Source organism: Canis lupus, chromosome 34 (assembly GCF_011100685.1).
Source record: "Canis lupus familiaris isolate Mischka breed German Shepherd chromosome 34, alternate assembly UU_Cfam_GSD_1.0, whole genome shotgun sequence".
Classification (NCBI taxonomy): domain Eukaryota; kingdom Metazoa; phylum Chordata; class Mammalia; order Carnivora; family Canidae; genus Canis; species Canis lupus.
Genome location: NC_049255.1, coordinates 18,239,514 through 18,251,999, shown reverse-complemented (window position 1 = coordinate 18,251,999; position 12,486 = coordinate 18,239,514). Strand labels below are relative to the sequence as shown.

At 44.0% G+C, this 12,486-nt stretch overlaps 1 protein-coding gene across 1 annotated transcript in view; it reads left to right on the top strand.

Moving 5' to 3' along the window:
* The first annotated feature begins 11,822 nt into the window (after positions 1-11,822).
* The window catches only part of EHHADH (enoyl-CoA hydratase and 3-hydroxyacyl CoA dehydrogenase), a 48,660-nt gene continuing 47,996 nt past the window's right edge, over positions 11,823-12,486 (top strand). The window contains exon 1 of the mRNA XM_038583609.1: positions 11,823-11,970. Within this exon, the coding sequence (XP_038439537.1) occupies positions 11,897-11,970 (74 nt within the window). The 5' untranslated portion in view covers positions 11,823-11,896. The remainder of the gene's footprint in view (positions 11,971-12,486) is intronic.

The window sequence follows — 12,486 nt, the reverse complement described above, 5'->3', positions numbered from 1 at the left end:
CGCCTCTTGCTAGTGACGTCACTTCCGGCCTCTTCCTCGGTTTCCCCGGGATGCCGGCGAGCTACAGATCTCTCTCCCGGGTTCTTTTCCCCCCGCTGTTGTCCTTAATGGCTGTGTAGTCCACCTTGGAAGAGTTTTTTGTTTTTTGTTTTTCAAGCTGGTTTGCCAGGTCTGCAGTCACTTGCCTGTGCTCCCTCTGTGTCGAACACAAGGTGGTTGTGATTTTTCCGATTTTTTTTTTTTTTTTCTGGTCAGTGGAGAGCTCCGGAGCACATCTGAGGTGGTGATGTCTAGTCTGGAATGGTGCTGCTTCTCACTTGTAAGGATGTTACCTTGGCAGGTTACTTAGCCTCTCTCTGCCCGTTTTTTTTTTTTTTAATTTTTAATTTTTTTAATTTTATTTATGATAGTCACAGAGAGAGAAAGAGAGAGAGGCAGAGACATAGGCAGAGGGAGAAGCAGGCTCCATGCACCGGGAGCCTGATATGGGATTCGATCCCGGGTCTCCAGGATCGCGCCCTGGGCCAAAGGGCAGGCGCCAAACCGCTGCGCCACCCAGGGATCCCTCTCTGCCGGTTTCTTTGTGAAACCGATGGTACTAGTGCTCAGAACACAGGGCTGGCGTGGGCGTCACTTGAGATAATGCATGGAAATCCCAGGCGCAATGAGTCGCTCGATTCCAAGCGCTGTCTTCTTTCCTGTTGTAACTGGTAAGTGGTTAGGAAAAGCTGGTACCAGTTTTCCTATGTGTTGTATCCTCAGCTTTCAATCAAGAGATTAATGGTACTTAGTACTTTTCCTCTGAAGGGTGAGCTCCTCCAAAGATGGACTATTGTGCTTGAAGTCCACTTACCTGCTTGGTTATTGTGCTAGCAGGACGAATACCACCCAGGCTCTGCTCTCAAAAACACGGAGATAATAAATGATGGAAGGAAGAAAGCTAACCTAGGAAAACAAAACAAAAAACAGAAGACCAGTGGAACCGAAGGTTCATCCTTACCACAAAAACGTTTATCCTTACAACAAAAACATTTCACAGAATATTAGAAGTGAAAAGAACTTTAGAGAGAACAATGTTAGTTAAGCTCTTGATGATACAAGCAAGTAAGGAAAATTGGATCCAGAGAAGCAACGAACTGAAAGTCACACAATTAGTGTCAGGGCTAGAAGGGGACATGAAGTCTTGAAATGCTCACTACCTCCCGCCATTCCCAAAATCTGCTGCAGAGTGTTAATAAGGTAAAAGCAAATTCACTTTCAAGACCTTCACTGTCAAGTGAAAAGGACTAGGAAAATCCCTGTCCAGGAGAGACCGGAGCAAGGTAACCAACCTAGCAGATGCCACAGGATTTTGATGACTATTTGAATGTTCTGGTCTGGCACTGCTGAGTTCACTTAAAATAGAGTTAGCTCCCTCTCCCCTGGTGAACGTCTTATACTTACCCAGAACTGAGGGGTTAAGTATCACCTCCTGTGAGTGAGCCCTCTCTTCTGTTTTAAATGGCTGGACCAGAATAAGTAACTGCTCCAAGCAGTAACCAAACATAGAAAGATTGAGTGCATTGCAATGCCATGACACAATCTTAGTTAGGCCAATCTATTGCAAGCAATTTCTCTTAAATATTCTTTCAGTCTTTGTTCTAGGACTATGACAAAGCTAGCATAGATATTAGTATTATTATTGAAATACTGGTAATAAGTATGTGTTCCAAATAATCAGGTAATTCCATGAACCCATTGAATAATGTAGTTGGGATAGATACAATTTAAGTCTTCTTCCAACTCTATCATTAAAAAGGATCAATGACATTTTTAATGACTATGAACCATAAAAATTAATCTGCTGAAGTTACAGAGTTAGCTAGTGGCAGTCGGTAGAGAACTGACTAGAATCTAGAATGACTAGGATCTAGGACTGACTAGTTCTGGAATCTCAGCCTCCTAATTCCATTCATTCATTGTTCATTCATTCAGGAGAGTCACTACGCTCGGGCATTGGGTATACAAAGATGAATAAGATAGGGGTGCCTGGGTAGCTCGGTTGGTTGAGCATCTGACTCTTGATTTCTGCTCAGATCATGATCTCAAGCAGGGTCATGAGATTGAGCCCTGCTTCAGGCTCTGTGCACAGTGGGGAGTCTGCTTGAGATCCCCCGTTCCCCCAGACATATGCTCGTGCGCACGCTCTCTCTCTCTCTCTCTCTGAAATAAATAAATAAATAATTTTTAAAAAGATGACTGAGATAATCTGCTTTTGAGGAACTTCCTATTTGGTGAAGGAGACAGAACTTTTAAAAGATTTCATTTTTAACATGGAGATAGAACTTACAATCCCAAGATCAATAGTCTCATGCTCTACTGACTGAGCCGCCAGCTGCGCCATGGAGGCAGAACTTTTAAGGGAAAAATAATTCAGTGTTAATATTATCATAGATCCATCTAGTTCCTCCTTTTAATCAATGTACTTTTCCCCCTTTGACTCCAAAATATCATAACTTGACAAAAATAAATACTAAAAATATTTTCTAATCATATTTAAAATCATTCGAACCACATTTTTAAGAGTCTGAAACAATCAGAATTTACATTAATCTTTATATAGGTCTTAGAATCAGCATTTGGGTTATATGCCTACCTCTGCTGTTAACTAGCCATGTGACATTAGACAAATCACCTCAATTTCCTCTTTAAAGTCCTTTCTGCAGTAAATCTTGTCTTATTCTGTGTAGTAGAAAACAATGCATATTTCCCACTGTAACCACTAGATGACGCACTTTCTTTTCCTTCCTCTCCTTCACCCCCTTCCTTCCTTCCTTTCCTTCTCTTCCATTCTCTCCATACCTCCCTCTTTTTCTTCCCTCCCTCCTCCCTCCTTCTTTTCTCTCCCTCTCCCTCCTTCCTTCTCTCTCTCTCTCTCTCTCTCTCTCTCTCTCTCTTTGCTTTCCTGTTAATTCACCTGACAAAGACATCATTACACCACCTTTGGAACGACCACCAATATGGATAGCCACTGTGCATACTAAGGCTCAAAGATGACAGAACTAAAATGTTTGTTGGATGAGTGAAAGAATGAATGGATTCTAGGATTCTCTCTGGCCCTTTTTATCCCTTACTACTATTACCTTTTCTTCTATTAAAATACTCTTGAAAGCTGTGGTGGTAGAAAGAGGAAGATGAGACAATATATAGGAACTGGGTTGGGAGGAGAATGCAAAAGGCACTACATTGCATCCCAAAGCAAACATCAGTGCACTGTGGTATTTATGGATGAAATCATATAATATCTGAGACTTATTTTAAAATAATATGAGAGGGCAGCCCCAGTGGCCCAGCGGTTTGGCGCCACCTTCAGCCCAGGGTGTGATCCTGGAGACCTGGGATGGAGTCCCGCGTCAGGCTCCCTGCATGGAGCCTGCTTCTCTCCCTCTGCCTGTCTCTGCCTCTCTCTCTCTCTCTCTCATGAATAAATAAATAAAAATCTAAAAATATATGAGGGAGTTCAGATAATAAAGATGGGTCATATATTGATAATGTTGAAGCTGGGTATATTTGGTTTCATTATATTCTTTTTTTTCTTTGTATGCTTGAAAATTTACACCAAGTTAAAAATAAGATAATGAATGCATTGCCCTTTCTCTCTAGTCAAGACTAAGTTCAAACTATCCCATGGAATCTCAATTTGGATACTTTTGACTGATGTGATAGAAACCTTGTCATAGATTGTGTTTTTGAGAAGTAGACACTGATGAAGAGGGGATTTTTATTAGGAATGGACAGGAACAGGATTGGTGAGAGGAAGATGTTGAAATGCTACTCAGGTTGAAGCAATCTTCAGCCAGCTTGGGGGAGAGCTGCAGAGTGAGTGGTACCCATCAGAGAGTACCCAGGGTCGGGTTGAAAGGGCCAGCCCTTTGTACTGGATGCAGCCTGCCTCAGGAAGGGTACGACTTCAAGCGAGGTGGCCCTCTGCAGCTGAGGCGGACCCCAGAAAAGTGAACAGCTGGGGGCTGCCAGCTGGCCATACTCTTTGGAACTGTGCTTCAAGTCCATCCTTGAAGGGGAATCTGGGCAGCACTTCTTTGCATCTTCCACAAAACACAGCAGAACGTGTCTTCAATAATAGGGAATGTATTGACTTCTATAAATGGACTCTTATGGCAGGCATCAAGGTTGGTTGTTCCAGTAACTCAATGATACCATTTAGGACCAACACTTCTTTCCCTCTCCACTCTGCCTTCAGTAGCATCTGCTTCAGCTTATGGCCAGATTCCCTCAAGGTGGCAAAATGGCTGTAGCAATTCATCTCACATCTACACACTGTGCACACTCACAGAGGAGATGGACAGGCATTCGGTAATTCCAGGGCGATTCTCGGGCTGGAAAAGAGAATATATACATTTATTTCTGGGGCACCTGGGTGGCTCAGTCGGTTAAGCAACTGCCTTCGACTCAGGTCATGATCCCGGGGTCCTGGGATTGAGCCCCGTGTTGGGCTCCCTGTTGAGGGAGCCTCTCATTTTCCCTTTGCCTCTCCTTTTCCCTCTGCCCCTCCCCTGTGTTTGTGTGCTCTCTCTCTCTCAAATAAATAAAACCTTTTGAAAACATATACATTCATTTCTGGACTAGATACTCTACAATTCTTATCTTTTCAACTTTAGTAGAGGGCTATAAAAAAAGAACAAACTTTGCCATTTACAACAATGTGGTTGGAGCTAGAGAATATAATACTAAGTAGAACAAGTCAGATAGAAAAAGACAAATACATGACTTGACTTGTATGTGAAAGTTAAGAAACAAACAAACAGAACAAACTGGTGGTTGCCAGAGGGGAGGCATGGAGGGAGGCAGGGGAAATAGATAAAAGAGATTAGGAGTACACTTGTGTTGAGCACTGAGTAATGTACAGAAATGTTGAATCATTATGTTGTACACCTGAGGTTAACGTAACACTGTATGCTAATTATAGTTCAATCAAAGAAAAATTGTTTTTTTTTAAAGATTTTATTTACTTATTCATGAGACACACACAGAGAGAGACACACACACAGGCAGAGGGAGAAGCAGGCTCCATGCAGGGAGCCCGACGTGGGACTCGATCCCGGGATTCCAGGATCACACCCTGGGCCAAAGGCAGGCGCTAAACTGCTGAGCCACCCAGGGATCCCCAAAGAAAAATTGTTTTTAAAAGTTAGAGTTAACCATATGACCCAGCAATTCTACTCCTAGGTATATGCCAAAGAGAATTAAAATCATAGTTTATGCAAAAATTTGCACATAAAATGTTCATAGCAGCATTACAATAGCCAAAGAATAGAAGGGCACCTTGGTGGCTCAGTTGGTTAGGTGTCTGCCCTCAGCTCAGGTCATGATCTGGGGTCCCGGGATTGAGCCCCGTGTTGGGCTCCCTGCTCAGCAGGGAGTCTGCTTTCTCTGTCTGAGCCTTCTCCTGCTTGTGCCCTCAAATAAAAAGAATAAAATGTTTTTAAAAATAGCCAAAAAGTAGAAACAACCCAAATATCCATAAATTGATGACTACATAAAATATGGTATATACATAAATGAACTATTATTCAGCCATTAAAAAAATTATTATGTGATAAATACTATAACATGGATGAATCTTAAAAACACACTAACACAGGCTCCAGAGCCAGACACTGTGGGTTAAAACTTCAGCTTAACCCGACGCAAGTTAGCTGAGGCCAGTTAGCCCTCTGTGCCTCTTCCATAAAATGGTGATAAACAATGATGCCTTATCCATGTGCTGCATGGAGGACTAAGCGTGTTAATACATGCAAATCATTTAGGACAAAGCATGGCACATGGGAAAAATGAAATGTTAGTTTTTATTTTATTTTGTATTATTGTGTTTATTATCATAAGTGTACTTAGCTGGAGAAACCACTTCAATCACAATATGGTGTTAGAATTGAATACAATATTCTACAGAATATCCAAATTGGGTGGGGGGAGAAAAGAAATGGCTCACCTGCATATTTCAAAGGAGAAAACTTGCACAATTTTAAGTGTTAAACCTTTTCTTGTGAAACATCAAAAGCCCATTTTTCAAAATGTTGTCCTTTATTACCTTGGCAGGCATCCTGTCAACCTAAAGGACTTTGTCCCCTTCCTCTAAAAAATAAAGTCAGAGGCTGCATCTTTTCTGTTTATTTTAACTTCTAAAATGTCTGGTAACCTTTGGGTAGGTGTAGCCGGTAATGTCTAAATTTTTCTTCTCATGGTGATTCATATGGGAAAAGCTAGCTTGTATAATTATTTAAGTATAAACATTTCTCTGCCCTAGACAGTTTTGCTTACTGTTAGAAAAAAAAAAAAATCAGGGATACCTGGGTGGTTTGGTTGGTTGAGTGTCCAACTCTTGATCTCAGCTCAGGTCCTGATCTTCAGGTTGTGAGTTCAAGTTCTACGTTGGGCTCTACACTGGGCATGGACTCTACTTTTAAAAAAAAAATCAAATGTGAGCTAACCTAAACTATGAATTATGATTCAGAAGAATGGAAGTCATTGCCATTTCTGTAGCTTCAAATACCACGATTGCCTTGTTTCCTGTGATGTTCAAGCTGATTTTCTTGCTCTGCCCCTTAAAGGGGCATCTACTGCAGTGACTGCATGGGGCTGTTATGGGTTGAATTGTGTCCCTCAAAAAGATGTGAAGTCCTAACCAGCAAGACCTGTGAATGTGACCTGATTTGGAAATAGGGTCTTTGCAAATGATCAAATTAAGATAGGGTCATTCAGTGACCTTATAAAAAGGGGAAATTTGCACTAAGACGTTCACCCACACAGGGAGAACACCATATGAAAACCGCAGTCATGCTACCATAAAGCCAGAAGCTAGGAGAGGCCTGGAACCAATCCTTCCCTAAAACAAAAACATCATGCTAACTGAAAGAAACCAGGCACAAAGGCCACATATTGTGGGGTTCCAATTATGTGAAATATGTGGAATAGGCAAATCTGCTTAATGGGCACAGGGTTTATTTTGGGGTGATTAAAATGTCCTGGAATTTGAGAGTGGTGATTGTGTACATCTTGTGACTATAATAAAAACCACTGAATTGTGCAATTTAAAAGGATAAATTGTGTAGTGTGAGTTATATTTCAATTAAAAATTCATTATCCTTTAAAAAAAGATCATATCACTTGAAATTTAAAAGGGAAAAATTTTTTCTGGATGGGGGAAGGGAGCAAACACGAGTTAAGGAAACATGAATATGATGTGATTGATGACAGGTGATAAGCAGTGCTCACTGAAAAGCTGAGACATGGTCTTTATATATGCTCAATAATACATCATTGCTCTCTGACATTTCAATCAGTGAAGATAATTGAACTGACTGAGTCATTTTTCTGCCACAGTTGGAACTTCTCTAGGAACCCTGATAGATTATCTTCATCGTGAAGATATTGAATATCATGTGTGTATTTGTGTGTGTTATATCTCCAAAGTTCAACACTTGAGCAAGTGACTTGAAATTATGGAAATTGTCATCATTAATATTATTGGTACAGTGAAGAAATTATTTATATCGTATCTCTTATTTCAAGTACTTATGTGAGCAGCTTTCTCCTCAAATGTCGGCCAACTTCAATGGGGAAGAGCATACTCACTGCCCACTTCTTCACTGTATTAGTTAGGACAGGTTAAAATTCTTTAACAAACAAGGATACCTGGGTGGCTCAGTGGTTGAGTGTCTACCTTTGGCTCAGGTCCCAGGAGCAAGGTCCTGGGAGCAAGGTCCATATCGAGCTCTCCACAGGCAGCCTGCTTTTCCCTCTGCCTGTGTCTCTGCCTCTCTCTGTGTCTCTCATGAATAAATAAATATTAAATCTTTAAAAAATAAAAAACAATTATTTGACAAACAGACCCACATTTCTTTCTTTCTCTTGTAAAAGTCCATGTTGGTTCTAGTCAGCAGGCATATCTCTCCCATAAGATCATTTGGTAAGTCAGGCTTTTTTTTTTTTTTTTTGGTAAGTCAGGCTTCTATCCGTGGCTCTATCCTTCTCTGAGGCCTTGTGCCCATTTATATCCCACAGTGAAAGGGGAAAGAATGTGAAAGAAAACATGTTACAGATTTTATCACTCCAGCTGGAAGGTAATATTTTTCATTTGTTCCAGAAAAATCTGAGAAGTCAACTCTGATGGCTTCATGCCACTGTTGAATGAAGTTTCACAACACAAGTTTAGATAGTCATCTCCATTCTTACTGTGAGAACATATTTGCATGATCTAGCACACAAAAGTTCTATATTTACATTCCTTTATTTGTCTTATAGGTTTTAAAACCTCTTCTAGGTGTTCTAGGTGTGCCTGCCTGGCTCAGTTGGTAGAGCATGCAACACTTGATCTCAGGGTCATGAGTTCAAGACCCACACTGGGCATAGAGTTTACTTAAAAACACACATGCACAAAACTTCTTCTGGTGAAATGATCTATTTTCAAAAGTTGCAACACAACAACCATAAAGTGACATCATTAAGCAGAGCATTAATATACAAATGACGTAAGAGTGCAATAGCCAAGAGAAAAGACATCCTGTTAAGTAGCGCTTATTGAGACAAATTAAATGAGAAGACAACTTAAGAATAAACAATTCATCACAACGATCAAGAGACTATCAAACAGTCAAGTGGTCAGTGGCAGCATGGTGGCACTTGCTAGAGTGGCTTGCAACATTTCCATAAATTTGGTCCATAAGGAGACTGAATAGATTTTTAACAAAATTTTTTAAAAGATTTTATTTATTTAGGGCAGCCCCGGTGGCACAGTGGTTTGGTGCCACCTGCAGCCCAGGGTGTGATCCTGGAGACCCGGGATCGAATCCCACGTCGGGCTCCCTGCATGGAGCCTGCTTCTCCCTATGCGTCTCTGCCCCTCTCTCTCTCTCTCTCTCTCTCTCTCTCTCTCTCTCTCTCAATAAATAAATAAAATCTTAAAAAAAAAGATTTTATTTATTTAGTCATGAGAGATACAGAGAGGGAGAGACATAGGCAGAGGGAGAAGCAGGCTCCCTGCAGAGAGCCCAATGTGGGACTCAATCCTGAGACTCCGGGATCACACCCTGAGCCAAAGGCAGATGCTCAACTGCTGAGCCACCCAGGTGTCCTGAGACTGAATAGCTTTACAGTTTATTATTTACACAGATGGCAAAAGAAAGATCAGCAGGGTATCAGCTTCCTGTATTCTTTGTCCCACAGGATGACACCAAACGGAAGAGGCCTGATGACAGGTCACAGGAACTGTGGGTCATTCTGTTATTGAGGAAAAGAGCAGAGTGGGCACTTGGAGGAAATAGAGTAAAGGCCCTCTTAAATTTGCCCATGGGTGTCTCACTTGCTTACCTCAGTCCCTGCCCTGTTGAAGAGCCAACTCTAAACTACTGTCAAACAGTTCTATAGATTTACATAGAAGTTTGCAGCTTGTACCAGGGAGAAAGTTCTGCATTCAACGAAAACTAGGGAAATAGATGAGACACGTCCTATGGCTAACACCTCCAAGATAAAGGTGAGACCCTGCCTCAAAACAGCTCCACAGGGCGCCTGGGTGGCTCAATCAGTTAGTTGAGAATCTGCCTTCAGCTTGGATCGTGATCTCAGGGTACTGGGATCCAGCCCTACATTGTGCCCCATATTGGGCTCCCTGCTCAGCAGGGAGCCTGCTTCTCCCTCTCTCTCTGCCCCTCCCCCCTCCTCCCTGCTTGTGCTCTCTGCTCTCTCTATGCACTCTCTCTCAAAATCTTAAAACAAAACTCCACACCATGTTCATCTCCCCTTGATCCAGGAAGAATTTCAGCCCATTCAGAACTGTTAAGTCTTGCCTACGTAGCCTTTGTGGAGACTTTTGACATTGTTAGGAGGCCTCTGTGGAGTTGTCCCCCTAGAAACCAGTATCTGAAATAAGATGAAACTGAATGTATCGCTTCCTATAATTTCCAGTTTCTCCCAAGCAGAACAGGCTGTTAGTCTTACATCAAGTTTTTGAGGAGGTGGAGTTCAGGGGTTGGCAAATTTTCAGAGGTACCAGAGATTGATATCACCTGTAGAAGCTGGGTTTTCCCAAATGTTGGCACTCGGGGGTGTGCACTGGATTGTGGTTGGTCATTAGGAATGAGGGCTGTCCTTGTTAGATTGGCTGTCAGTTTATGGATTGGACACGTTCAGACTGCTGCATGTTCCCAGGGCTTCAAGGCAATTCTACTTTCCTAGAACTTGGAACCTGTTATTTCCAAGAGGTCAAAAAAAATGTGAAAATAGTTCCTAGTCATTGCTAAGATTTGTGAAACATCAGCGAACAAAATCATTCCATCATTCTGTCTTGTTTTCCTCTGAAACTTACGGACTTCCTTCTGACCACTTGTGGACTGTGGAGACCACCAGAGGTCTATGGCATCCAGAAAAACGTTGTTTCTGGGGTGTACTTTTGGAGAGAAGGGGCTGGGCGTGGTTTATCTTTAGTCTCCTGCCTAGGCCTAGCACATAGTGAGTGGTGTTGTGCCCAAAATTGCGAATCCGAGAAACCACCAAGGAGCCAACACTGATGCAAACACGCGAGGGTTTATTTACAAGCTCGAGCTTGGGTCCAAGTATACTCTGCAGAGCAGAGCAGAGGCTTGGACCCCGAAGTGGGTTACAGCTGAGTTTTTTATGGGCTGGTCTAGGGGATTTTCAGAAGGGGTGGAGGAATTTTTTTTTTCCTATATGGGGGAAAGGGTGGGGGAGTTTCTCAAGATATGATATGGGATTCCTGCTGAGGGCAATTCTGAGCTCTGTTGTCTCCCATATGGGATTTCCTGCCGAGGACATTCTGCAGTTTTTCCTGTAAAGTTCAGGTCTTATTCCCAGGGGCCTAAGATGGCTGTACTTGTGCTAATGCTAAACTTGAGGTGGAATGGCCTTAATTTTTCTCGGCCTCCACATTGGGGGCTCAATTCATGGATGAATAAAGTATTAGAAATCACAATCCTTAGAAATGACAGAAGAAGAAAAGAGAGGGTTTTTTTTTTCTATATGTCTATTTTTCTATCTATATATGAGATGCTGGATGTTAACTAAACTTATTGCAGCAATCATTTCCCGATCTATGTGAGTCAAATCATTATGCTGTATAACTTTGACTTATATAATGATGTATGTCATTATATATATAACATATATAATGAGATATATCTCAACAAAATTTATACATGTATACAACATATATATAATGAGATATGATTATATCTCAACAAAATTGGGGGAAATCTTTTTAAAAAGAAAAAAGAAGGTTAGGGCAGACAAGACACCCATATATTTCACCAGGCTGCGCCGTTATAGTTAAGACATGAAACTACTGTTATGTTAAGTGGTTGGCACCACACCGACTTGGGTTTAATTCATCATGTGTGTAATGTTCCAAGCGTGTGTCAGGTCACCTTAATTGTCATGACTCCAGGTATCTATCCCTGTTAAGAAGGATCATAAAGCTGAAAACCGAGGACAGCTCCACCGACTTAGTGAAGCCAGGAGGCTCCCGGGAGGGCAGCCGCCCTGGGCCAGGGGTTGCCACCTTGGACTTGCTGCCAGGCGCACCACTGCCCGCGGGCCTCTCTGATCTGCGCGGTGACGGGAGCCCAGGCCGAGGAAGAGATCACGAGCGTCTGCGGAGCGCGGGGCTGGGGTCCCGGAGGAGGGGGGGCGGTGCCGGGTGTCCGCGGGCGGGCGCGGGGGCGGGCGCGGGGGCGGGCGCGGGGGGCGGGCGCGGGGGCGGCGCCGGGCTCGCATTGGCCCAGCGGGCGCCCCTCCTCGGGCCGGCGGGCGGGCAGCGGGGGCCGCGGGGGAGGCGGCATCGCCCGCCCAGCGCCGGAGGCGCCTGCGACCTCCGCGCCCGGGAGCCATGGCCGAGTACACGCGGCTGCGCAACTGCCTGGCGCTGATCCGCCTCCGAAACCCGCCGGTCAACGCCATCAGGTAACGGCTCGGGCGCCCCCAGCCCGGCCCGGCCCGGCGGGCAGCCCTCCCGGCGGGGCTCGACTCCGCGGCGGGTGTAGACGCCGGAAGCCACGGGCACGGATGGAACCGCGGCGCCTGCCAGGCTTCGAGCTTGGGTCAGCTCGGTTAGCGTTCGCGGCGAACTCCGATCCGTGTTTCGCTGGTGTGGAAAGGCAGCTGAGGCTCAGAGGCAGGAGAGCGGGGACGTGGGGCAGCTGGGCTCGAACCCGGGCCGTCGGCGCCGGCTGCGTGCTCCACCCGTGGGCTGGCGGGCAGCGCTGACTTCTCGGGCGCGCTCGACTCCAAAGGCACAGAGCCAGCGGGACCTTGATCCCTCCTCACTTCCCAGACTCGAGTCCGGGCCACCCTAATGTGTGGCCGAATGATCTAGAAATTCCCACTTGTAAATAAGTAAATGCCCCTCATTAATGCCCAGGCAGTGAGGACAGGCGAATTGCGGCATGGTGCAGAAATGCAAAGTTCTTCTCCTGGTCT